This window comes from Suricata suricatta, chromosome 17 (assembly GCF_006229205.1).
Source record: "Suricata suricatta isolate VVHF042 chromosome 17, meerkat_22Aug2017_6uvM2_HiC, whole genome shotgun sequence".
In the NCBI taxonomy this organism is placed as follows: domain Eukaryota; kingdom Metazoa; phylum Chordata; class Mammalia; order Carnivora; family Herpestidae; genus Suricata; species Suricata suricatta.
The window spans coordinates 16,934,727-16,960,251 of NC_043716.1; the positions used below are offsets into that span (position 1 = coordinate 16,934,727).

A 25,525-nucleotide genomic window follows, 5' to 3' on the forward strand; every position below is an offset into this window, starting at 1 on the left:
GCTGTCGCACCCAAGCCCCAGCAGCCAATCGGGAGGCGTGGAACAGGTTCAAATAAAGAAGGCGGGTGAACATGGCGTCCCTTCTTGGGTCTGGGAGGTGATCGACCCTACATTCTGTGGTGAAAATGTGGCGGGTGAAAAAGCTGAACCTTAGCCTGTCGCCTTCGCCCCAGTCGGTGAGCGGGAGGGCCTCAGGGACCGAGAGAGCTGGGTCGGGACTTTAGAGTAGGGGACGCCAGCAACGCCGAGTGTCGGGGAAAGCTGGGTCCAGCCTGGGGACCGGGATGTGCGTGGAGTCTTACTGATCCTGCAGTTCAGCGCATTTGGGGTGGAAGTCTACTCTCCTATTACCCCAGCAGTTTAACTTTTTTTTAAATGTTTATTTTTATGTTTGTTTTTGAGAGACAGAGCGAGCAGGGAGAGAGGGAGGTACAGAATCTGAAGCAGGCTCCAGGCTCTGAGCTAAATGTCAGCACAGAGCCCAACGCGGGGCTTGAACCCACGAACTGTGAGATCATGACCTGAGCCGTCGGACGCTCAACCGACTGAGACAGCCAGGCGCCCCAGGAGTTTATCTTTGAGAAGAAAGAGGGCCGGGCTGACCCAGCTCAGGCTTTCTCGAACTTTCTTCTTTCTCAGGGAAGACCAGCTATGAGAACTCCTCTTCGAGAACTTACCCTGCAGCCTGGTGCCCTCACCAACTCTGGAAAAGGGTCCCCTGTATGCTGCTCGCCGACTTCATCCCCGTGCAAACTGGGACTGCAGGTGAGATTCGACTGGGCTCCCTGCCGAGGCCGAGGGCTCAGAGGAACAGAGGGCCAAGGCTGGAACATAATTAATACCGATAATAAAGTCGTCTACCTTAGTGATACCCATTTACAGCAATTCAGGCCAACAGAGAGGTGCTCTTCGGTGGTTAAAGGAAATCCACTGAGAACCCAGACCTCTATTTGTCTGTTAGTTTTTATCCCCTCCTCCCCCGTTAAACTTTTACCAAAGTGCTGAGAATACATCACTTTGATTAGTGGTTTCCCCTTAAACGTGGGCTCCCTTAGGCAGAGATCAGTCCGCTGCCATAGAGAGGCAATAGTCACATCCATTCCAAAGTAACCAGAACTATTCCTGGATCAAATTACCCCACTGGAAGGCAGGGTACTTGGACCATCATCGCTTAAATGAGGCCCTGGTAGAATTGCCCTCCCTGAGTTGTACTTAAGTCAAAAGTCTTGAGAGAAGTACTCATGTATAAACTGCTTTTTCAGTTGCTGTAAAAACTTGCCAAGGAAGGAATTGACCCCCCTATAAGGGTCCTTGAAAAAGTTTCTTTCAGAACTTAACTGCCTGGGAAAATTGTTTTCCTGAAGAAATGGCTATCTTTCTCTTTTTTTTCCCCTTCTGATAATGAGAACTACATAGTTTACCATATTTTCCCTCTTATTTTGGCTTCTAGAAAGCGCAGGGTCAAATTTGATCATCAGATATAGCTACTATTACTCTTTGAAATAGCAAAATATGCCTCTTTTTTCTTTTTTGACTATGATTTTGTATTTCATTAACCTGATCTATTGATCTGTGCTTTTTCATGCAGTTTGAATTATTTTTGGAAGGAGATGTATTATAAATAAAATAGGTTGAAAGAGGAAAAAAGAAAATGTAAAAACAGAATCTTTTTTTTAAATTATTTATTTATTTTTGAGACAGAAAGAGACAGAGCATGAGCGGGGAGGGGCAGAGAGAGAGGGAGACATAGGATCCGAAGCAGCTCTGAGCTGTCAGCACAGAGCCCGATGTGGTGCTGGAACCCATGAATGTGAGATCATGACCTGAGCTGAAGTTGGAGGCTTAACCTACTGAGCCACCCAGGCGCCCCTAAAAACAGAATCTTAAGCAGCCTGAATAACAGATGTATGAGGGTAGCTGCCAACTGGCCAATAGAACTTTCTGGGATGAAAGGAGTGTCTGGGTGGCTCAGTCGGTTAAGCTTCCGACTCTTGATTTGCCCTCAGGTCATGATCTTTCAGTCGTGAGATCCAGCTCCATTTTGGGCTCTGTGCTTAGCCCGAGCCTGCTTGGGATTCTCTTTCTCCCTCCCATGCATTTGTTCTTTCTCTCTCTCTCTCTCTCTCAAAATAAGTAAACATACATTTTTTAAAACCCCAACACTTTCAGGGATGATGGAAATGTTTGATGATCTGTGCTGTCCAGTCTGGTGGCTATTAGTTATGTGAGTATTGAACACTTGAAAGGTGGTTAATGTGACTGAGGAACTAAATTCTTAGTTTTATTTAATTTTAACCTACCATATTAGTGCAGCTTAGATAGAAAAGAAAAAGTACCTAGTGGGAACTGATCTTCATAGAGCTCATAGAATGTAACCATAGCCGTTTAATCACAGTAGCAGAATAGAATGGAGTGGAATTAGGTCTCCCTTCTACCTCCTGCTATACGCAGCTACATAGACAAAAAGAGTTTTTTATCCCAACAAAATAACTAGTTTTTGCTTTTTAAAATTTTGATTATTTAGGGGTGCCTGGGTGGCTCAGGTGGTTAAGCGTCTTGACTCTTGATTTCAGCTCAGGTCATGATCTCATGGTTCTTGAAATCCAGTGTTCCCGTTGGGCTCTGCTATAGCTCAGAGCCTGCTCAAGAGTCTCTCCCCCCACCCCTCTCTCAAAATAAACAAACATTAAAAAAAAAAAAAAGACAAAAAAGACAGTCCTTTCTTGCACTTTTTGTGGGGGAGGGGGAAGAAGGAGAGAGAATCTGAAGCAGGCTCTGTGCTATCAGTACAGAGCCTGAGGGCAGGGCTTGAACTCTGGAACCCTGAAATCCTGACCTGAGCCCAAATAGAGTTGGAAGCTTAACCAACTGAGCCACCCAGATGCCCCCTTTCTTGCATTTCTTTATGTGTATCTATATGTGTTTCTATACATACACTTCCATATATTACCATTATATTTTTATTTTAGAGGTAGAGTGAGCAGGAGAGAGGGGCACAGGGGGAGAGAGAGAGAGAGAATGAATGAATGAATGAATGAATGAATGAATGAGAATCTTAAGCATGCTCCACGTTCAATGCTGAGCCGACTCGGGCTTGATCCTCTGACCCTGGGATCATGACCTTAGCTGAAATCAAGAGTTAGATGAGTTGGATGCTCAACCAACTGACCCACCCAGGTGCCCCTCCTTAAGTGATATTTAAAAAGAATAAATAGGGACTTGATAAACACAGCAAAAACTGTAAGGTGCACTTTTGTGTTACTAAGAGTCTGGTTTGTTTAGTTCCTGGGCTATTTAATGCAAACTGATTTATGTTTTTTGTACGCTATATCCTCACATGTCTTTTATAACAGCAGTGCTCTAACCTTACTAATATTGCTATCTTTGCTCTCTTTGCTTTTGCCTCATACCTTTCTGACATCTCTTTTATTTTCTACTTTTCCTTTAAAGTACTTTGAAAGAAAAAGTTAAACATTGAAATAAAATATGTGAAAGTACATAAAACATACAACTTAACAAACTTGTATAAAGCACCCATCATAGCAACCAACACCCAGTCAGTATTTAGGACACTGCCAGCATATCAGAAGCCCATTTTAGCTCAACCTTATTTTTTAAAGCTTCCTCCACTGCTGTAAATGAGATTTCATGTAAGGCTGATTTTTTTTTTTTTTTGTATGAAATAATGGGCCTTTCTATCTCAAGCTTCTGAAATAGTTTTATCTTCTGAGGCTCCTGAGTGGTTCAGTCAGGTAAACGTCTTTTCTCACGGTTTGTGGGTTTGAGCCCCACATATGGCTCTCTGCTGTCAAGAATGGAGCCTACTTCCGGTCCTCTGTTCCCCTTCTCTCTGCCCCTCCCCCACTCATTCCCTTTCTCTCTCCCCCTTCCTCTCTCTCAAAAATAGACATTAAAAATATTAAAATAGGGGTGCCTGGGTGGCTCAGTCAGTTGTGCATCTGACTTCAGCTCAGGTCATGATCTCATGGTTTGTGGATTTGACCCCCACATTGGGCTCTGTGCTGACCGCTAGCTCAGAGCCTGGAGCCTGCTTCAGATTCTATGTATCTTTCTCTCTCTGCCCCTCCCTTGATCATGCTCTATCTCTCAAAAATAAATAAATGTAAAAAAAAAAAAAGATTTGAAAAAAAATACTATAATAGTTTTATCTTCCCTGTGGTTCAAAAATTTTATTTTTTCTTATCAATGTTGCTTGGAACTTGGTGAGCCATTTCAAGATACAAACTCTAGTCTTTACCTCAGAGACATTTTCTTCTAATATTTGTTAATTAGTGCCTTCTATAAGTGTTCTCTTTTTTCATGGAACTTGTTTTCCTCATGTATTAGATTTAGTGAGTTTATCTTCCAATTCTTTTAGCTTTGCCCTAAGATAATAGAACATTCTAATTTCTTAGAATTTTTGTCTTTGCTTTATTTTTTCTTAATTTTTTTTTACATTTATTTATTTTTGAGAGACAGAGCACAAATGAGGGAGGGCCAGAGAGAGAAGGAGACACAGAATCTGAAGCCAGCTCCAGGCTCCAAGCTGTCAGTACACAGGCCGATGCGGGCTCAAACCCATAAACTGCGAGATTATGACCTGAGCTAAAGTTGGATGCTTAACTGACTGAACCATCCAGGCACCCCTTTGTCTTTGCTTTAAAATACTCTTCCACTTGGGTGCCTGAGTGGGCTCAGGCAGTTAAACTTGGCTCTTGGTTTCAGCTCAGGTCATGAACTCACGGTTTGTGGATTCAAGCCCATGTCAGGCTCTGTGCTGGCAGTGCAGAGTCGGCTTGGGATTCTCTGTCTCCCTCTCCCTCTGCCCCTCCCCTGCTTGTGCATGCGCTGGCTCTCTCTCTCTCTCTCTCTCTCTTTCTCTTTCTCTCTCAAAACAGATAAATAAACTTTAAAAAATGATAAAAATAAAAAAGGTATTCTTCCACTTGATTATCCAGGCCAATAATTTGAGCCTCAACTCTGACCATCCTCTTTTGATTCATTTTACTGATATATATATATTTTTTTGTTTCAAAGTAATTTTTGTTGTGGTTTAAAAGTAATTTTTATTATTTTCAGAAAGTCTTTGTGTATGTGTGCTGTACTTGAATCTTCTTACATTGTCATCTGTTTCTTTCATCAGCTACGTTTTGTTCGGGTTTACTTTTTCTAACTATCCTAGGGTTTTCTCTTTCTCTAGCTATTAGTCCATTTAAGTACATTCATATTTTCCTTTTCTGGTTCATTGAATCTCAGGTACCAGCAGCCCTGCAGGTGGTGGAAGGCACAGTAGGTCTTTGTCCCTGTGAACCAGCATGTGGGGCATCATCAGTCCTGTATGAGGGCGCCAGTAGGAAGTCTCTTTGCTCTTCATTTTCCTCTGCTACAAAGGTTAGAGCTCTTTAGATCCCAAGGGTTGATGGATTCAACCAAGGAGACTAGGTCACTAGTGTAGATTGTTGTTGCCCTGTTTCCTAGGGTTCCTTGGATCTCTGTGGGCCCCAGAAGGACATTACACTAACTCTGGTCCCCAATTTTTCATCTCTCCTGGAAGAGAAAATCTCGTAGCAACTCTAGAGTCTGGCAGAGCTTACCTAGGGATCCTCTAAAAGGAATTGAAGGGGGGGGTTGGAGTCAAGTGGGGTCACATTCAAGCTACCATCTCCCCATGATATGAATAGATTATCTCAGCCTTGTTTATATTGTAGGCTGATTCACTTAGAAGGACCTAACATGGCTTCCCAGCTTTAGTTAGGGTTTAGTTTAGGGGTTCTTTTTTTTTTCTTTTTCTTTTTTTTCATGTATTTATTTTTGAGAGACAGAGTGAGACACAGTGTGGAAGAGGGAGGGTCAGAGAGAGAGGGAGACACAGAATCCGAAGCAGGCTTCGGGTTCTGAGCAAGTGTTCAGCACAGAGCACAATGCAGGGCTTGAACCCACAAACCGTGAGATCATGACCTGAGCTGAAGTCAGACACTTAACCAACTGAGCCACCCAGGGGCCCCAATTTAGGGTTTCTTTAGTGAGCAACCAGGCTTGGCCAAGTTTTTACCTAAGCAGAGGTAATGAAAACTCTGAGTTCAGACAGTATCCTATACCCGTAATAATATGTTGGGAACTAGAAATGACTGCCTTGGTCAACTACTTTTGTGTCTTTTGGCAGGAAGGCAGCAACAGTGGATCTCCACTGGATTTTGTTAATGCCAAAACAGACTCCCCTTCAGAACAGTTTGGCCATCCCTCAAAGTGGCTAGAAGCTTGTCAACATGAATCAGATGAGCAGCTCGTAGATCTGAATCCCCAAATCAATTCTACTCCCAAAATGTCTGAGGAAGCAGTAGACCCACCAGACAGCAAGGTGGTTAAAACCATGGTCCTTGTATCATCTCCACGGGGGCCGCGGCAAGTTACACTTGAGGCTTATTTAGATACCATGGCAGAGACCAGTAGCATCTCTCCAGGTGAGCCTTTGAGGCCGGAAGATCTGCCAAGAGAGGGGATGGCGACCTGCATGGAAGACAGCTTTTCAGAAGTTGTTCCTGCTGTGCCTGAGAAATTTACATCTCAGCATCCTCCATCCCATGTCTTGGAGTGTCTGCCAAGACCCTGTTCTGAGCAACAGCTGCACTGCTCCGAAGAAAGCCTCAGGGGCGATAGGACTGAGGTTGTGCCCGAGGACTTAGCCCCTTTTGAAAGTCATACCTTCTTGCCTTCCTCCATGCTCTGGCTCTCCCCTTCAACTGCCTTAGCAACAGATTTCCCTGGCAGTCATGTGGACCCTGGGGAGGAAATTGTAGAGCACACAGCTGTAGAGGAAAGAGAACTGAGCTTTCCTGCACTCCCTGAGGAGGCTGACTTAGGAGAACAAGCACTGGTCTCAAATATGGAAGATGTTCCATCCACACGCCTGACCCCAAATCCAGGAGAAATGGAATCCCAGGCCGCTCCAAGCCCAGCAGTAAAAGATGCTGGTAGGATTCGTGTCTCTGATACAGGGCCTTGGATGTCCCCTTTGACCTGGCTGGAAAAAAGTGTGAATACCTCAGTCATGCTGGAAAATCTCCGCCAGAGCTTAGCCCTCCCCTCTGTGCTTCGGGATGCAGCGATTGGCACTACCCCTTACCCTACTTGCTCGGTGGGGACTTGGTTTACTCCCCCAGCAGCACAGGAAAAGAGTACAAACACCTCCCAGACAGGCCCAGTGGACGTCAAGAATGGTACTTCTGAGACAGAGCACCTCCTGTGGGGGTAAGCGTCCCTGTAACTTTATGCCTCCTGGGTTCCATTAACTGGGACCTGCCACTTCCACCCCTCGTCCTTTCTTCTCATTCATGTTCTTCTCCTGCTGCAGCAGCCGTCCTCCAGGTCTGACCGCCTTATCTCGACGTGACCTGGAAGATAACCTGCTGAACTCTCTTGTCATTCTGGAGGCTCTCTCCCACCAGCTGCGAGACTGGAGCCGGCTGACTGCCCCTCACCCAGAAGTTCAGGACAGTAGCACACAGACCGACACCTCCCCCAGTGCAGTAAGAAGGCTCTTCCTATTGGGCCCTTTGCCTTAGAATACGTTTAAAAGCTGAGGATCTGGAAAATCCCTTAAAGCTGTGGGTACTTATTTTACTGCTGGGATAGATACATCAGGCCTTTCTGGGAGAATATCAGCAAGGAAAGCCTTTTGGTTTTTTTTTTTTAATTTATTTTTGAGAGACAGTGTGAGGAGGGGGAGGTCAGAGAGAGGGAGACACAGAATCTGAAGCAGGCTACAGGCTCTGAGCTGTCAGCACAGAACCCGATGCGGGGCTTGAACCCATGAGCCGAAGCCAGACGCTTAGCTGACTGAGCCACCCAGGCGCCCCAAGGAAAGTTTTAAAGGAATCAGTTTCTAGGTCTTCATCTTCCACATGTACTTTTGACTAACTTTTTTTCTTTCCTACTTCCCCGTTCTCAATTGCCCTTTGCCCCCTTTACTAAAGAAAAGCATATTTACTGTCTATCCCGAATCTTACATTGTCAAGGAATAACAATCAAAGGACCATAGGAAATGTTTTTGTACATGCTGAGAAAGCAAATGACTGCAGTGGTTATGTAACATCATTTTTGCATGCTTTCAGCAAAATTGAAGGAAGACTTTAATTATGTTTGTGGATCATTAAAAATTTTTGATGAAAGTTTACTATGAGATTTTTGGCATGGATCTCCAAAGGACCTCCTAGAATTGAGTGACATGCCCTCCTCTCTTTCTCTATTTCTATTTATTCCCATTATTTTTGTGAAGAAGATTCTGAGTGCTTACATCTTTAAGAAAGGAAATAGGCATAGTATTGTCGCTGAGCCGTGTTTTATTGTAGGAATTACAGTAATCCACAGACACATGAACTAATATGGGGAAGGAAGCTCTATCCATTTCATTAGTAGATGATTCCTAGTAAAATTTTTACTGGGTGAAATGGACTTCTGTTGTTGCAGAGATATTGGTGAATAGTAGACTTTAAGTTTATTACAGACTTAAGGTATATTACTTTAGGATAAAATTCTGAGAGAAGTAAAAATGCAATTGCAAGGAGAAAAACGGCTGATAAAACATTTCTGACTCTTTAAGAAGAGTTTGTCCATGGGCACCTGGGTGGCCTAGTTGTTAAGCATCTGACTTCGGCTCAGGTCGTGATCTCACGGTTGATGAGTTCGAGTCCATCGGGTGAGCTCAGTCCCTGCTTCATGTGAGCATGAGCCCTGCATCCAGTGATCACCAGCCCCACTTTGGGTGAACACAAGCCCTGCTTTGGGTTAAAAAACAAAAACAAAATTCGAGCCCTGCTTCAGGTGAGCCCTCCTTCTCTCTCTGCCTCTTTGCCTCTTGCTCACTTGCGCCCTCTCTTTCAAAGTGTGCAATCTTTTTTCAAAAAATATTTTTAAGTATTTATTTATTTTGAAAGAGAGAGAGCACGCGTACAGGAGGGGCAGAGAGAGAGAGAGAGAGAGAGAGAGAGAGAGAATGAATCCCAAGCAGGCTCTGCACTGTCAGCACAGAGTCTGATGCGGGGCTCTAACTCAAGAACTACGAGATCCTGACTTGAGCAAGATCAAGTGTCAGATGCTCAATTGACTGAGCCACCCAGGCGCCTGAGTTGGTACATTTTTCAATGGTATCAAATAGGTTTTAAGTCATTATGGTATATGTAGTATACCATGGGATATATTTAAGGATGATTTAACAGTTTTATTTCAAACTATCAATATTTATAATAATGGTTGAAATTATAGCCTTTGTAACAATTAAGGGTACTCAATCACTCAATTATTCTGAGAGATCTGAGAAGAAAATAGTTTAAAGACTGCTGTTCTAGAGGATTCTGGTTGTGACAGCTCATACTGAGGAAGGAAGGGAATGGTGTCCGGGAAAGGAATTGAGAGCGTCAGCACTGGGGCCTTTGAGATGATGTGTGGCTGCTGCGAAGAAGAGATGGTCTCCGAACGCCCAAAGACCTCGGGTTGAAAATATCCTCAAAATAAGACTTTGCCTTTTGCCAAAATCCTGACCTTGTTCCCCATCCCTCAGTCGGCCTCATACCCTCTTTCCCCTGACGCTTGCCAAATCCCTCTGGAGGCCACTGAAGCAGAGCCAAAGAGGGGAAGTGACAGCACCTTCAGCCATTCCCCATCACAGTGCCCTGTCCTTGCTGCTTGGCTGCCCACTCCACGCTAATCTCATTACTTGCCTGGCTGCCCAGCTCCGAGCGGTAGTCGTGCCCTGCCCAGAGCTCATGGAGTCCCCCGTGCCACCCTGAACGATGCAGTAGGGAATGATGACCGCTTCACTGGGGATGGGAGTCGTGAACTCCATGAGATCTGACCCCTTAAGTCCAGACTGCTGTAGCATCGTGACTCAGCACTGTTGCTCAGCCCTGGGTTTTGTCTCAGATGATGGCTGCCTTTCAGCAGTAGTGACCGCTCCCTGCTTTTCTCTCAGAGCTTGAAAATCTTCTGCATGGCATACTAGTTGTTATCTGCCCCAACATAGCAAATAAACAGAGATTGAGAAGATAACAATGACTAATAAATATTTGAGGTTACTGGTAATAGAGCATTGCAAATTGAAACAATGAGATACTATTTTCATCTAACAAAACAGCAAAGAATAAAATAGGTAATGCTATGGGGCGCCTGGGTGGCTTAGTCGGTTAAGCATCTGACTTCGGCTCAGGTCATGATCTCACAGTCCGTGGGTTCGAGGCCCACATCGGGCTCTGTGCTGACAGCTCAGACCCTGGAGCCTGCTCAGATTCTATGTCTCCCTCTCTCTCTGCCCCTACCCCGCTTACTCTCTGCTCTGTCTCTCAAAATAAAATAAAGACATTAAAAAAAACTTTAAAAAAAGAAAATAGGTAATGCTGGTAAGTATTGTCCTGTTGTCAGTAGGGTATATAAATTGGTTCAACCTTTTTTGAAAGTAAGACCCTTAAAGCATTTCAAACTTTTTGACTCTGTAATTCTGCTTCCTCCATTATATCCTTTTTTTTTTAAGGTAATATTCTTCTTTTTTTTAAATGTTTATTTTTGAGATAGAGAAAGCATGAGTGGGAGAGGGCAGAGAGAGAAGGAGACAGAGCATCTGAAGTAGGCCCCAAGCTGACAGCAGAGAGCCTGATACGGGACTCGAATTCACAAACCATGAGATCATGACCTGATCCGAAATTGGATGCTTGACCGACTAAGATGCCCCATTTAAAAAAAAATTATTTTTAATGTTTATTTTTGAGAGAGAGAGAAAGAGAGAGAGCGAGCACAAGAGTGAGTGGGGGAGGGGCTGAGAGGGAGGGAGACACAGAACTGAGGCAGGCTCCAGGCTGTCAGTACCCAGACTAGATGCGGGGCTTGAACTCATGAGCTGGGAGATCATGACCTGAGCCAAAGTTGGATGCTTAACTGACTAAGCCACTCAGGCACCCCTCTAAGAATATATCTTAAGGGTAAAAATAATACTATATAAAGACAATAGCTTTTTAAAAAAATGACTTAAAAATGTAATAAAAAATAATGGTACAATCATAGGTAGGATATTCTGCAGTCATTTTAAAGTATGTTTTATGAAGAATTTTTATTTATTTTTTAATTTCTTTTAATGTTTTTTTATTATTATTTTTGAGAGAGAGAGAGACAGCATGAGCAGGGAAGGGTCAGAGAGAGAGGGAGACACAGAATCTGAAGATAGACTGACTCCAGACTCTAAGCTAGCTGTCAGCACAGAGCCCGATGCAGGGCTCGAACCAATGAACCATGAGATCATGACCTGAGTTGAAGTGAGACGCTCAACTGACTGAGCCACCCAGGCATCCTCCTCCCTTTTTTTGTTTTGAAGAATTTTTAATAGCATGGAAAATCAGTATAACATGTAATGGAGGGTTTTTTTTTTTAAATGTTTATTTATTTTGAGAGAGCACAAGTAGGGAAGGGGCAGAGAGACAGGGAGAGAGAGAGCCCAAGTCAGGGCTCCATCTGATGAACTGTGAGATCATGACTTAGCTAAAGTTGGACGCTTAACCAGCTGAGCCACCCAGGCGCCCCTGCAGTTATCATTTTAAAGAAAGGAAATCAGAGTTCAGATAATCTCTGAGAAGCTTCGAGGTGAAATAAAATATCAGCAGAAGTTTTTAACCCATTTTTAATGGGTGGTATGCTACTCTGATAGGTCCCCCTAAAGCAGATGTCCCAGTTTCAGGCTATTCCAGTGAGGAGAGTGAATACAAATTCAGGGCTAAATAACATTAGTATAATAAAGTTAAATAATAAAAGCAGGAACACACATTCATTTTTATGTCATAATCTCATTTGTGGTTTTTTTAAGCGTGACTGTCGTTCATCATACCGAAACACTGTTAATATTGATACAATTAATGCCCAATTCCCGTGGCATTATTGCATAAAAAGATAATCATCTTAAGAATTCATTGAATATGGTAGCTTCTTTCTAAATCAGTAGTCTGCAACTTTTTTTTCTCTCCAACACCTGAGGGAAATAATATACTCCACTTACAGCAAATCCCTAAAGTAAGGAAATCTCCGGCGTTATGTCGAAATCCTTTGGGGTGACTGCTATACTGTTAGGAATCATTGCTTCAAGGGTGCCTGGATGGCACAGTCGGTTAAGTGTGTGGTTCTTGAACTTTGGCTCAGGTGATGATCCCACAGTTCATGAGTTCGAGACCTGCGTTGGGCTGTGCACTGATGACATGGAGCCTGCTTGGGATTCTGTCCCTCCTTCTCTCTGCCCTTTCTACTCTTATTCTCTCTCTCTCTCTCAAAATAAATAATTACTGCTCCAGGTAGTAAAATTATTACTGGTTTCTTTTTCCATTTTATTCACTCTATATTCCCAAAACTTTACAATAAACACATGTCATCTTTACAGTTAGAAAAAACAAGGTTCTTTTGAAAAGGAATTTTTATGTGTTTCTGGATTTTTGTTCTTACTTGGCCTCATTGAGCTGTGAGCCTTGCTTCTGCTTTTAATAGGAGAGATTCCTGTATCCGTGGGGGGTGGGGTGGGTATGTGGTGCTGGCTGTGTATGTTGCTATGCAAAAGGCACAACTTTGTTTCTCTGCCTAGATAAATAAGAAACCTCAGCATCTTCGGGAGAGCCAAGAGATTGGAAAGGCTCTGCAGCAGGCCAGGAATGTCATGGTAAGTTTTGATTATGCCGTCACTGGGTCTCCTGTGAAGATCAAGAATCTGGGTGGTTAGCAGATGGTGATACTCATAGTAAAGGGAGGTTTCCAAACCTTTGTTAAGGACATCTCCCTCCTGGGAGCTTGAAATTGGGGTCACTGGTTTTCCTCCCCAGTGCCCCTGTTACTTCCTACTTAGTGACTTTATTTGATCTAGTCCAACTACCTTTCCCTCTACAGCAGTCGTGGGTGCTGGTTTCAAAAGAGCTGGTATCCTTGCTTCATCTGTCTCTGTTGCATTTAGAGGAAGATAAAACTACTGTGAGTCAGGAGGTAAGCAGCATATGAGGGTGAAGGCGGAGGCCTCTGGTGAGACTGAGAGCCAAAAAAAGGAACCGGACACATTGTGTGATTCTTGTCTTGTAGTCCCGGCGTGCAGAAACCTTGGTCTCCTGCTGTTTTGATGTGTTGAAGAAACTGAAGGCAAGGCTCCAGAGCCTCAAAGCAGAAAGGGAGGAGGCGAAGCACAAAGAGGAAATGGCCCTCAGAGACAAGGATGCGGTAAGGTGTCAGGCTTTTGTTCCTGGATGTGGGAGATCTCTTCCCCAGGGTTCCTGCAGGAACACAAATTTTGCTTGAGACACAGATAGGTGGCCAAAGAAGTGCCAGCCCTGGGGAATAATGACCTAAACTAAACTAAACAATGGTGGAGAGTTATGGCTTTTTGTGTTTTTTCACTCCTCTGCCACCATGTCCTCACCACCTCTTCCCTCAATAGGCAGAGACTGTGCTAGAAGCTTTCTGTGCACATGCTAGCCAGCGCATCAGCCAGCTGGAACAGGACATGGCTTCCATGAGGGAATTCAGAGGCCTTTTGAAGGAGACCCAAACCCAACTGGTAATTTGAAGACATTTTCTTTCCTGGGGTCCTAACTGACATTCTGGGAGGATGGCCATATCCCTTCCCTTTGTTGTATCCAGAGGAAAGGGGCCTCTCCATAGGCAATCCTTCTTATGTAGGTAGGGCTTCATACTGAGCAAGAAGAGTTGGCTCAGCAGACAACGAGTCTTACTTCAAACTTACGACAGGACTGGATATCCATGCAGTTGGATGTGAGTATTTGGGGCCATCATATCACTCCTTTACTCACAGCCAGCCCTGTTAGGAGCCCTGCCTCAAACGTGCTCTCCTGACCTGCTTGCTTCCCCTGGTAGTATAAAACATGGACAGCTTTGCTGAGCCGGTCTCGACAACTCACGGAGAAACTCACGGCCAAGAGCCAGCAGGCCCTGCGGGAACGTGATGCTGCATTTGAGGAAAAGCAGCAGGTACAAACCAGGAGTGGGGGGCTACTTAGGCCTGGTTTCCTCCTTCTCTACCGAAGGCCTTTCTAATGTGTGGTATCATTAGCCTCTTGCCCTGGACTTGTCTTTTTTCCATTCTGGGTTTGGAGACCAGCCAGGTCCCTTCACTATAGGTGGCCTTGGGCCCACTTGTTTCCTTGGGTCTTTAGCACCTTCTTTAGCAACTTTTCTCCTCTTTCTACTTTTTCCTGAGGATCAGCCTTATTTCAGCAGCATTGCTGCCCAGGAACAAGGTGCTTTGCTGTCCTGTCCAGAAAGAGAAGCTGGGCTGAGTCCTAGGATTCCTGATTTAGGAAAACCTGTGGGAGAACAACTCTCTTTCCTTCCTAGGTTTCCAGGGAGCTGGAACAAGTGTCTGCCCATTTAGAGGAGCGCAAAGGCCGAATACAACAACTGGAGTTGGAAAATAGTCGTCTAGCAACAGGTGGGACTCTGTGTGTGTGCACATGTGAGTGTGTGTGTGCATGCATGTGCCCGTGTGCCCTGCTGAAGCTTGGGGTGTGGCAGTAGAGTAAGGAGGTGCTCTAGAGCACTTGTTTTGGAGCAGAAGCATGGGGAGATTTGGGCCTGATGACTACTAAGTGTCATTAGGGTACTTTTGGTTTAGATCTCCGGGATCAGCTGCAGAGTCTGGCCAGTGTGGAGAGTCAGCTAAAAGAGCTACAGAGTCAGCATGCCCATTGCACCCAGGACCTGGCCATGAAGGATGAGTTGATCTACAAGCTTACCCAGAGCAATGAGGAGCAGGCTGTTCAGTGAGTTCCTATCAGGCTATTGTAGCAGTAGGCACCCAGGCTGTACGATGGATGGCATCTAATATAAGGTCTCTGGCAGGTGGCAAAAGGAAGAGGTGGCACTAAAACACATGCAGGCAGAGCTGCAGCAACAACAGGCTGTCCTGGCCAAGGAGGTGCAGGATCTGAAGGAGACCCTGGAGGTAAGGGTTGTAGCTTGGGGCAGTGGAACTAGTAGGAGTGTGACCCTCACCTAATGGTATTGAGGTTAGGTTTGAGACTGTGGACCGGAAAACGCCTCTGTTCCCAGGGCTCTAAAATTTCCCACTTAGCCTTATTTTCTCCCCTCCCTCTCTTGCTCCTTGCCTGCCTTGCCTTGCCTTTCCTGTGTCCCCAGTTTGCAGACCAAGAGAATCAAGTTGCTCACCTAGAGCTGGGCCAGGTTGAGTGTCAGTTGAAAACCACACTGGAAGTGCTCCGGGAACGCAGCCTGCAGTGCGAGAACCTTAAGGACACTGTAGAGAATCTGAAGTAAGATCGCTTCCCCTGCTAAGTGTTTATGTTTCCCAGGAACATTTCTGGAAGCTAAAGGTGTCTGGAAGAGAGTCTCTTATTTTCCTCTTTGCATGCAGCTCTGTATGGGGATTTGGGAGAGGTGTTCAGAGAAGATTGCTTGCTCTTTGGCTGTTTTCTCTGTTCCTTCCTTACTTTAGGGCTAAACTGGCTAGCACCATAGCAGAGAGCCAGGAACAAGGCCTGGAGAAGACACATCGGTATTCCCAAGAGCTAGGAGTGCTGACTGAGCGACTCCAGAGCTTGACTCTCTTCCTACAGGCAAAACTAAAGGAGAAGGTAGGATCCAGGGGTTCCTTCTGTTCCCTTCCAATCATATCTTCAAACAAAGAGAGTTTTATTTCTTCCTTCCCAATCTGTATATCTTTTATTTCCTTTTCTTGTCTTATTGCATTAGCTAGAACGTCTACTGTGATGTCAAAAAAAGAGGGGTACCTGATCTTAGAGGGAAGGCCATTAAGTGTGATGTTAGCTATAGGTTTTTGTAGATATTCTTTATCAGGCTGAGGACATTCCCCTCTAGTCCTAGTTTACTGAGAGTTTTTCTAGTAGTATCTTTATTATATAGAATGGTCTTCTAAAATACTACTCTTGTTCCATCTCTGACTTTCACTGTCTTTCAGTTGCCTACAATACTTCTTCATCCTGTCACTTAAACTTTTCTTCATCTATCTGCTGCCTCTCTGTTATGAACTCTTTACTCCTACTAGACTGCCTATATACTACATACATGTCCCATCTCTGTTCACACCCAGACCTGGACTGTTACCATGTCCATTTTCCTCTGTCTTCAAACTGGAAATACCTTTTCCTTTCCTTATCTTCTCTATTTCACCTTCTTTGAAATGTTCCAGAATCACATGGACTCAGTAATCTCCTGTTATATTTGTCGTGAACTTACTCTCCTTTTTGCACTTGCCTTAGTTTGCTTTGGATGTCTGATCTTTTCAACTAGACTGTGTTTAAGGAAAGCAGAAATTTGGCTTTGCTTCTTTGCCTTTCCCACAGTGCACACTAAACAATAAATTGTTGGTATCTTTGAGAATAGAGTGCTAGGGGTGCCTTGGGGGCTCCGTTGGTTAAGCGGCCAACTTTTGGTTTTGGCTCAGGTCATGATTTTGGGGTTCATGGGATCAAGCCCCGCATTAGGCTCTGAGTTGACAGCATGGAGCCTGGTCAGGATTCTCTCTCCCTCTCTCTCTGCCTTCCCCCCTCTTCTTTCTCTCTTAAAATAAATAAACTCAAAAAATTAGCTTATTCAACAGTAAAATATACAGCCAGGATCCTAAAACCTGGAAGTGCATATGATTTGACCCCAGTGTGTGCTGAGCACAGGAAATGTGAAAGAATCCACAGTCTTACAGGAAGACAGATAGGTGTAAACTTGACATCTTGACTTGTGATCATGATAGATATCTGCATGGATGACCACTGTGGGAATACAGAGAAAACACCAGTTCTACCATTGAGAGTTTTAGCATGTCTTCTCAAAGCAGGTGACCATTGGGCAGTCTTGAAGTTTGGAAGTTTGAAGGCCAAGGCGAGTGGGAGGTTATATAGGAAGACCTACCAGGCAGAGGGGAACAGTTTATGAAAGTCAGAGAGACACTGTGTGTACTTATTTTTGTAGTGTCTACCTTGTAACATGACCTGGGTTAGTTGCTGGTGCTGGGGCTACAAGTGAACAAGGCAAGGCTCTGCTCATGTGGAATCTGGCAAGTTTGGGGACTGGGAAGTAGTTCTTCATACATAGAGTATAGAAGCTACATGAGGCAAGAATGACAAGGAGGGGCACCTGGGTGGCTCAGTCGATTCAGTATCCGACTTTTGATTTGGCTCCGGTCATGATCTCATGGTTCATGGGATGGAGTCCTGCATGTATTCTCTCTCTCTTTCTTTCTCTCAAAATAAACTTAAAAAAAAAACAAAAGAGGGGCACCTGGGTGGCTCAGTCGGTTAAGCATCCGGCTTCAGCTCAGGTCATGATCTCACGGTTTGTGAGATTGAGCCCCGCGTCGGGCTCTGTGCTGACTGCTAGCTCAGAGCCTGGAGCCTGCTTCGGATTCTGTGTCTCCCTCTCTCTCTCTGACCCTCTCCTGTTCACACTATCTCTCTGTATCTCTCAAAAATAAATTAAAAAAGCATAAAAAAATAAAAAAAAGAATGACAGGCAAGGCTAGGGTAGTAGGCAGGAGGCCTGAAGGCTTGAACTAATGGCAATTATAGAAGGTAGAGAGGAGAGAATGGACTGGATGAATTCAGTACCTATTTAGTAAATAGAAGTAATAGAACCTAGTGACCAATTCAGTGTAGGAGTAAGGTGGAAGAGTGAATGATGATGATGCTTTCTAGAACTGGAGGTGGCAAACTTTTCCTATAAAGTACAATATAATATTTTTGGCTTTGTGAGCCATGTCTCTCTCTTGAGCCTTTGTAGCTCAAGAGCAGCCATCGATAGTTTGTAAATAAATGGGATGGCTGTATTTCAATTAAACTTTATTTACCAAAACAGGTGGCGGGCCAGATTTGAACTGCAGGCTTAATTTGCTGCCCCCTCCAGCCCCCTCTCTCAAATCGTAAATACAGGAGGAGGACCAGATTTTTGGTGAGAGGGGACAGGGAAAATGGTGAGCTCAACTTCATACATCTGCATTTCAGATGAACTATGGAGCATTCTGGTATTTCACAGGCATTTGAGCCTTTGGGTGTGGAAATTGGGAAAATAGTACAATTGAGAGAGACAGATTGAAAGGTCATCCACATAGAAGTGGAGGTTTTTGTGGAGTTCCCAAGGAGTGGCCACCTGAGGAATGGATTAGAGTAGAAAGAAGGTCAAGGACGAACCAAAAGGACTCCCAAGAGTTTAAGGAAGGACCTCTGGATAGGTGAAATAGAGAGGTATAAGGCCTACCTGTGAAGAAGAGAGAGTTATGTCCAAGAAGCTGAGGAAAGGATGTTTCTAAAGGAAGAACATGGTCCTCGATTATCACATAGGTCAAGTAAAACATTGCAATTGGAAGTAAGGATGCTGTTGGTGAATGAAACAAGAGTTTTGGTAGAACAGTGGGGCAGAAAATGCTGAGTGTAGTAGACAAGTGAGTTAGTAGATGGTAGCAATTATAGGCAGGAAATGTAGATTTTCTTTTTTCTTAATTGAAGGGAAAGAGAAAAGGCAATTTTAAAATAGGATTTAAGGTAAGAAGAAGGTTTCTGTTTTTAGTTGTTGTTGTCTTAATGAGAGAATTAAGTTTGGGGAAAGGAGCCCACTGAGAATGTGAAGACAGAGAAACAAAGGAGTAGATAGCATAGCATTCCAAAGGAGATGGCCTGTACCTGGAAGTTCAGGAAATGATGAACCCTGAAGAGCCACTGATACATTTTCTCCTTTATCCTTAGGCTGAGCCAGAGACCCCCTCAGTAAGCACAGCCTGTGCTCCTGCCCAGGAATACCCTCTACCTACGGACAGCACCTCCTTGGGAAGCATCTTGACAGCAGTGGCAGATGAAGGTTAAAGGCCCTGGAATGGAAGGGTGGGAAAGTTGTGACCTTGCCCCTGATATCTTCAGCTGCTGAAGTTGCCCACCAACAGATTTCTCTCTCCCTGGCTTCAATTATGGCAGACCCTTGACTGGGTCACCAGAGGGGCCTTCTACCTTGGTTCATTTTTGTTTTAGAGCCAGAAGCAGCTCCTGTGCCCTTGCTTGGAAGTGACAAGAGTGCTTTCACCAGAGTAGCATCCATGGTTTCCCTTCAGCCTACAGGTTAGGATGGGCTCCAGGGACCCTGCCTCATTTCCAGATCCGGTACTAATGATAAAGACTAAAGCAGTGAGCAATGCTTTGCTCTAAAAACCTCAATTTTACATGGGCTCATTTTATTTCTGCCTTTTGGGATCTGCAGTATTCCAGACATTCAAATCCTATGGATGGGGAACGTGGATAAGAGCTGTGGCAATGATGGCCACACACACTTCTTCCAGAGCCAAAGAGCTCTGTCTCAGCTAGGATTCCTCTTTCAGAGACCCCAGGCATGGAGAAGAGCCTGGCAAACATGGGTACAGTGACTCTGGAGCTGCAAAGCCTGTGTTCCCTGCTTCAAGAGTCTAAAGAAGAAGCCATCAGGACTCTGCAGCAAAGGATGTGAGTGGAGGGCAGTCTTGATTAGAGAGGACAGGTCAAGCGAGACAGGTCAAGGGCCCAGCCAGCGCCTGAGAGGAAGAAATAATGCTGAATTCTTCCCTCCCCTAGTTGTGATCTGCAGGCTAGGCTACAGGCCCAAGAAGAACAGCATCAGGAAGCCCAGAAGGCAAAGGAAGCAGATATAGAGAAGCTGAACCAGGCCTTGTGCTTGCGCTACAAGGTGAAGGAGGGGCCTGAAAGTGGGGCGACGAAGAACTGGGGCAGCTCTGCTGGCCCACTGGGAGCCATGGTCTCTCCAGGAATCTGGGTGGTGGGGATTTTCCAACCATTGCCCTACTTTTGCCCTTCCTGGGGTCAGACATTTCACATGCTTGGGAATTAGCTGTGGGCTGATTCATCTGCCAGGCTGACCTAGAAGTCAGGAACTCTAGCAGATCTCTCTCGACCCTGAAATGTGCCTCCTTAACATAGCCCTGGAGGAAGAACTGAGTTGTTATCAGTTGGTATTACTGGAGCTGAACATGAGTCCTATCTCCTGGCAAGGGCTGCAAAGAAGCCAGCTCTTCCAGTACTTCTTACCTCCCTTTCCCTCACAGAATGAAAAGGAGCTCCAGGAAGTGATACGACAGCAGAACGAGAAGATCCTAGAGCAGATAGACAAGAGTGGCGAGCTCATAGTACGTGCAGGATGATGCCTGGCCATCTGCCTTCTGTGTCACTGATAGCTAGAATCTCAAATATGAGAATTGGATTCCCCCTACAATCCCCTTCTCCACTGTGTGGAACCCTTGTTCACCACATGGGATAGGGAGGCTCTTTGACAGCACTGGGTACCTCTCCATTCTCATCCCCAGAATCTTAGAGAGGAGGTCACCCAGCTCACCCGCTCACTTCGGCGTGCGGAGACAGAGACTAAGGTGCTACAAGAGACCCTAGCAAGTCAGCTGAACCCTGACTGTCAGCCGATGGCCACTAACTGGATCCAGGAGAAAGTGTGGCTCTCCCAAGAGGTGAGTGGTGACTCGGAGTTAACAAAGGAGCTGGGCAGCTGGAGGGAACCCTCGGCTGTTTCTCTGCTGATCTGGACATATCTATAGGTGGACAAGCTGAGGGTGATGTTCCTGGAGATGAAAAATGAGAAGGCAAAACTCATGGTCAAGTTCCAGAGCCATGTAAGAATTCCCATGCCATTCCAGGGCCATTTCTCACTACTACTAGCAAGAGCTCTGCTGTATTTTCCTGGTCCCACAAGCTATGCTGTTCTTCTGAGTATAAGGACTTAACACAACCTATTTGCTTTCTAGAGAAACATCCTAGAGGAGAATCTTCGGCGCTCTGACAAGGAATTAAAGAAACTAGATGACATCGTCCAGCATATTTATGGGGTAAAGGAGGGAGGGAATTGATACAGCTAAGGCTCCTGGCAGGTGGCTTGGACCCAGGAAGTACTGATGAGCGTTGATTTGGTTCCCAGCCAGGGCTAAGCACTGGGCCTGACTCACTGTTGCAGCCTTCCCTATGGCTTCTGCTTCCTCCCCTCTGACTCAGGTGGTTCTCCCTGGGGCTGAGAGCCTTGGACTTTTGACCCTGAGCTGCCTTTTGTGTTTCCCTTTGCAGACCCTGCTGTCCATCCCAGAGGTCGTGAGGGGTTGCAAAGAGCTACAGGGATTGCTGGAATTTCTGAGCTAAGAAACTGAAAGCTTGAATCTGTTTTCACCTTTTTACCTGCTATACTCCCTTACCCCAACATGAGGACCAACTGGCATAGAGCTAGCTATGTTTCATGCTATTTAAATAAAGTATATTTAATGTGTTTATTCAGGTTCACTGAATCTTATTTTTGGGGTATGGGAGGTGGATGAGGTCAAAGAAGCCTGTTGGCCCTCCTTCCCTGGGCACCCTCCACACAACCCTCTGGCTGTATCCAGAGCCAAAATTGGCGCCCCTCCTCCCTTTCTTGCTTCCTCAATATTCTGGGCACTGAACTGGTTGTTCCCTGGCTTGCAGCCTGGGGGCGGGACAGACGAGGATTCATTCTCTTACCCTCTCCATCCCCCTCTAGGCTGGGTCTTGGTAAATAAGGGGATGAGGACAGAAAACTCAGTTCCTACTCCCTGCGCTGGACATCCTTTGTTGATGCCACTTTACCCCACCAGTTGTGACTGGTTAGGTGACTCCTTCACCAAACCAGGCTCAATGCCCAACATCCAGCACAGTGCGGGGCACACGGTAAAGGCGATTGTGGCAGAAATGAGGACAAGGCCATTTCTTGCCCCTGGGGCCCTATTGGCAGGGCTCCATGAGGTGGGAGGGGAAAACCGCCTCCGAGAAACTGGGCGGGTAATCACTCCACCTTATGGCCCCGCCTCCGTGGGCGTGGCCCCTCTAGGACACCAGTCCGGTGAGGGGGCGTGGCTATAGCAGGGAGGTGCCCGCCCCTCGGGGGTGTCACGTAGCTCTGCGGCATCCGCAGCCTCTTTTACAGGAGCCGGAGCTGGAGCCACAGCTGTGGCCGACCTTAATCTGCACTGTTCTTGTGGCTGCCGCTGCTAACTCGCTGCGCACAGGTGAGGCCAGGGGGAGGCGGGAGCATCTCCGCTTCCTCTCTCTGACTCTTCCTTCTGTCACCCTTGCCCTGCTCTCAAGGGTGCCTGGATGTACCTTCTCAGCTCTCTCCTTATATCTTGTCTCCTTTCTGTCCACCTGGAACCCTGTGGTTCAGCCTCTTCCACAACACCCTTCCTCTCAGCTCTCAGGCCCGGACTTCAGCTCTTCTAATACGGAGTCTTCCTCTGCCTACCGGATTTTTTCCTTGGGGTCCGCCTCTCCCACCCAGCCCAGTTTCATTGCAGCCTGCTCCCTGTCCTAGGCTAAGTTCCCCGTCCCGTTGTCTTGCCTTCTCTAGCCCCCTGGTTTAGTTAGCCTGTCTCCCTATCCCCTTCCCACAGGTCTCCCCCTCCTGCATCTCTCCCTCCCTTTCTCAGCCCCACTACTCACTCCTTTAACCCTGATCCTCAGCTCCCATCTGGCTGCAAAGGCCATCAGATTTGAGCTATGGAAAAGAAGCAGTAACAGAAGCCTATGGCATTTTTTTGTGCCACTTCTGCTCCCCACTTGTCCCCCACTTTTCCTCCAGAAGATGAAGGAAGAGGGGTGAGAGGTACTTTTGCCTCATTCTGAAGCCTTGGAAGTAAGTGCGTTTTTCCCTAGGGGCCCTATAAATGGCAATTGGAAAGGCCAGGGCTCATGCCTGACCTGAAGGAGCCAAATTCCATGAAAGAAGGACCAGATCTTCGTTTGGGCAATAGTTTCACAAGAAGACCTGTAGCGTCAGGGCTGTTTACCTCCCTACCCCCACACTGCATCTTTTCCCCAGGACTGGGAAGGGTGCCCACCAGTGACAAAAGGAGATGTGGGAACTGGGGCCCTAAGCCTGCTAGCTGTCAGAGGGATTGGTGCCACTGTGTTGCCCAGGACCTATGCCAAGGACTACTGCCTTGTTCCTGGCTCCATGCTCATTGGGAGGTGGGGGGAGGCCATTTGGCCCATTTGGCCAAGAGAGGAAGCAGAGGAGGTAGTAGGTCGGGTCCAGCTTTTATATCTTGTCTCAATTCCGCAGAGCTGTCGCCATGCCCCACTCGTACCCAGCCCTTTCTGCTGAGCAGAAAAAGGAGTTGTCTGACATCGCCCTCCGGATTGTGGCCCCAGGCAAAGGCATTCTGGCCGCTGATGAGTCTGTAGGTAGGTGAGGGCCTGTGGCTAGGTGGGGTAGAGGTGGGCCAGAGAGGGCCAGCCCTGGGGAAGAGCTTGCTACCCCTCCTCTGTTTGCCCCCAGGAAGCATGGCCAAGCGGCTGAGCCAAATTGGAGTGGAGAACACAGAGGAAAACCGCCGGTTGTACCGCCAGGTCCTGTTCAGTGCTGATGACCGTGTGAAGAAGTGCATCGGAGGGGTCATCTTCTTCCATGAGACACTCTACCAGAAAGATGACAGTGGTGTTCCCTTCGTTCGCACCATCCAGGATAAGGGCATTGTCGTGGGCATCAAGGTGCAGCCACTGGCCCTCCATGGGGGCTGAACATGGAAATAGGTGTGTGTGAGAGGGGTGACAAGGGGAATCCTGCCTGGGTTCAGCCTTCTGCCTGTGGTTCCCCTACAGGTTGACAAGGGTGTAGTTCCTCTGGCTGGGACCGATGGAGAAACCACGACGCAAGGTATACGATGGGTGGGCTTCAAGACCACAGGGCTGTTGGATGGTGGATGCTGGCCCAGAGGGGCAGAGCGATGAGGCTGGCACTATGCCTGCAGGGCTCGATGGGCTCTCGGAACGCTGTGCCCAGTACAAGAAGGATGGAGCTGACTTTGCCAAGTGGCGCTGCGTACTGAAAATCAGTGAACGCACACCCTCAGCACTTGCCATTCTGGAGAATGCCAACGTGCTGGCCCGCTATGCCAGCATCTGCCAGCAGGTGTGTTTATGTGTGAGGGGGTCAGGTGGTGCCCTGTGCCGAGTGTGGAGAGGGTTACCAGGGCTTTCTCCCCTCCTACCTGCTGCCCCTCCCAAGTCATTCTGCTCTTACCTGCAGAATGGCATTGTGCCTATTGTGGAACCTGAGATCCTGCCTGATGGAGACCATGACCTCAAACGCTGTCAGTATGTTACGGAGAAGGTGAGTCCACACCTGGGCACAGACAGACACATACCACAGGGACAGCCTGACGGGAGCTGGTTCCCCATAGTCCCTGGCTCAGATGCAGGCATTTTCCCAAGCACTCTTTTACTTCATCCAAGAACATACCTGTCAGTTTGAGTCTGTACTGCCCCTTCCAGTCATGCCCACCTTCCCCTAAACAGGGAGCATTGAGCAAGAGCCCAGAACCTTAGTTAACCTCTGGTCCCCAGGTCTTGGCTGCCGTGTACAAGGCCCTGAGTGACCATCACGTGTACCTCGAAGGGACCCTGCTCAAGCCCAACATGGTGACCCCTGGCCATGCCTGTCCCATTAAATACAGCCCAGAGGAGATCGCCATGGCAACTGTCACTGCCCTGCGTCGCACTGTGCCCCCAGCCGTCCCAGGTACCACCATGCTTCCTAATCTGTTCCTATCCCTAAGGCCTATCCTCAGGTTCTCGTGGCCTTCGTGGGTCCTATACCCTGGAAAAATAGAGAGTTGACCAGTTTGTCTTCTCTTCTCTACCCTAGGAGTGACCTTCCTGTCTGGGGGTCAGAGTGAAGAGGAAGCGTCACTCAACCTCAATGCTATCAACCGCTGCCCCCTTCCTCGGCCCTGGGCCCTCACCTTCTCCTATGGGCGTGCCCTGCAGGCCTCTGCCCTCAATGCCTGGCGAGGGCAACAGGACAATGCTGAGGCTGCCACTGAGGAGTTCATCAAGCGGGCCGAGGTCGGGAGCTAGACATGGTGTCTGGGGGAGCGGAGTATAGCTAGGCTGGGGGCAGCCCTCAGAGGTTATAGCCTGGGCAGGGTTTGGCACCTATGGGCTGGGTCAGCCTGTTTACAGCCCCCCCCCTTTTGCAGGTGAATGGGCTTGCGGCCCAGGGCAAGTATGAAGGCAGTGGAGAAGATGGTGGAGCAGCGGCACAATCCCTCTACATTGCCAACCATGCCTACTGAGTACGCATTCCATGTCACAGCCCATGGCTTGGCCACCTTCACCCAGTTTCACCTATAGTAATGGCTAGGGCCAAATAGCCATGCAGAGCAGACATGACTCCATCCAGCATTGAGTGATCTTCCTTTTTTCCCTCCTCTCCCCTCTCCCATTGCTGCTACCTGGGACCATTAGATAGATGGGGTGCCTCTCATGACTGAGGGCAGAAGACGTGGCTAGAAGCCAGAGCAGGATGCTTCTGTTTCCCCTGCCTCTGCCAGCCCCGACAATCCCCGTGATGTGGTAGTTTCTCCCTGGGCTTTCCTTGCCTGTCCTCTCTCCCAGGATCAGAGGATAGGACTCTAGACATGACTCACACCTTGGGTACATACCACCTAGCAAATAAATGGTAGCAAAACATGCTACTTTGTCTGTCTGTT

General features: G+C 46.9%; 2 protein-coding genes across 10 annotated transcripts; both read left to right on the forward strand.

Annotated features, from left to right (window-relative positions):
- Nucleotides 1–80: 80 nt before the first annotated feature.
- SPAG5 (sperm associated antigen 5) lies at nt 81–21,292 on the forward strand. 8 transcript variants are annotated; one of them, XM_029929112.1, is made up of 25 exons: nt 88–176; nt 640–765; nt 5,257–5,391; nt 6,164–7,248; nt 7,352–7,526; nt 12,605–12,679; nt 12,904–12,996; nt 13,090–13,224; nt 13,442–13,561; nt 13,684–13,776; nt 13,879–13,992; nt 14,359–14,452; nt 14,636–14,783; nt 14,863–14,965; nt 15,160–15,293; nt 15,476–15,614; nt 18,732–18,843; nt 19,011–19,097; nt 19,355–19,475; nt 19,584–19,695; nt 20,072–20,152; nt 20,330–20,485; nt 20,573–20,647; nt 20,780–20,860; nt 21,093–21,292. In XM_029929112.1, the coding sequence occupies exons 1-25, from the start codon at nt 126–128 to the stop codon at nt 21,162–21,164; spliced, it is 3,717 nt and encodes a 1,238-aa protein (XP_029784972.1). In that variant the 5' UTR covers nt 88–125; the 3' UTR covers nt 21,165–21,292. The 8 variants fall into 8 exon arrangements, with proteins under 8 accessions (XP_029784979.1, XP_029784976.1, XP_029784975.1 ...); XM_029929114.1 differs by having other exon boundaries at nt 12,907–12,996; XM_029929113.1 differs by having other exon boundaries at nt 7,355–7,526.
- Nucleotides 21,293–21,933: 641 nt separating this feature from the next.
- Nucleotides 21,934–25,525, forward strand: ALDOC (aldolase, fructose-bisphosphate C). 2 transcript variants are annotated; one of them, XM_029927923.1, is made up of 9 exons: nt 21,934–22,042; nt 23,095–23,216; nt 23,311–23,522; nt 23,634–23,688; nt 23,783–23,943; nt 24,061–24,144; nt 24,378–24,552; nt 24,679–24,878; nt 25,013–25,525. In XM_029927923.1, the coding sequence occupies exons 2-9, from the start codon at nt 23,105–23,107 to the stop codon at nt 25,106–25,108; spliced, it is 1,095 nt and encodes a 364-aa protein (XP_029783783.1). In that variant the 5' UTR covers nt 21,934–22,042; nt 23,095–23,104; the 3' UTR covers nt 25,109–25,525. The 2 variants fall into 2 exon arrangements, with proteins under 2 accessions (XP_029783783.1, XP_029783784.1); XM_029927924.1 differs by lacking the exon at nt 21,934–22,042 and adding an exon at nt 22,563–22,665.

Coding starts and splice junctions, on each gene's coding strand:
- SPAG5 (XM_029929112.1), top strand. CDS start 126: ATGTGGCGGGTGAAAAAGCTGAACCTTAGCCTGTCGCCTTCGCCCCAG. Junction 14,453..14,635: donor AAATAGTCGTCTAGCAACAG/GTGGGACTCTGT, acceptor CTTTTGGTTTAG/ATCTCCGGGATCAGCTGCAG. Junction 15,615..18,731: donor AGGCAAAACTAAAGGAGAAG/GTAGGATCCAGG, acceptor CTTTATCCTTAG/GCTGAGCCAGAGACCCCCTC.
- ALDOC (XM_029927923.1), top strand. CDS start 23,105: ATGCCCCACTCGTACCCAGCCCTTTCTGCTGAGCAGAAAAAGGAGTTG. Junction 23,523..23,633: donor GCATTGTCGTGGGCATCAAG/GTGCAGCCACTG, acceptor GTTCCCCTACAG/GTTGACAAGGGTGTAGTTCC. Junction 24,145..24,377: donor GTCAGTATGTTACGGAGAAG/GTGAGTCCACAC, acceptor TCTGGTCCCCAG/GTCTTGGCTGCCGTGTACAA.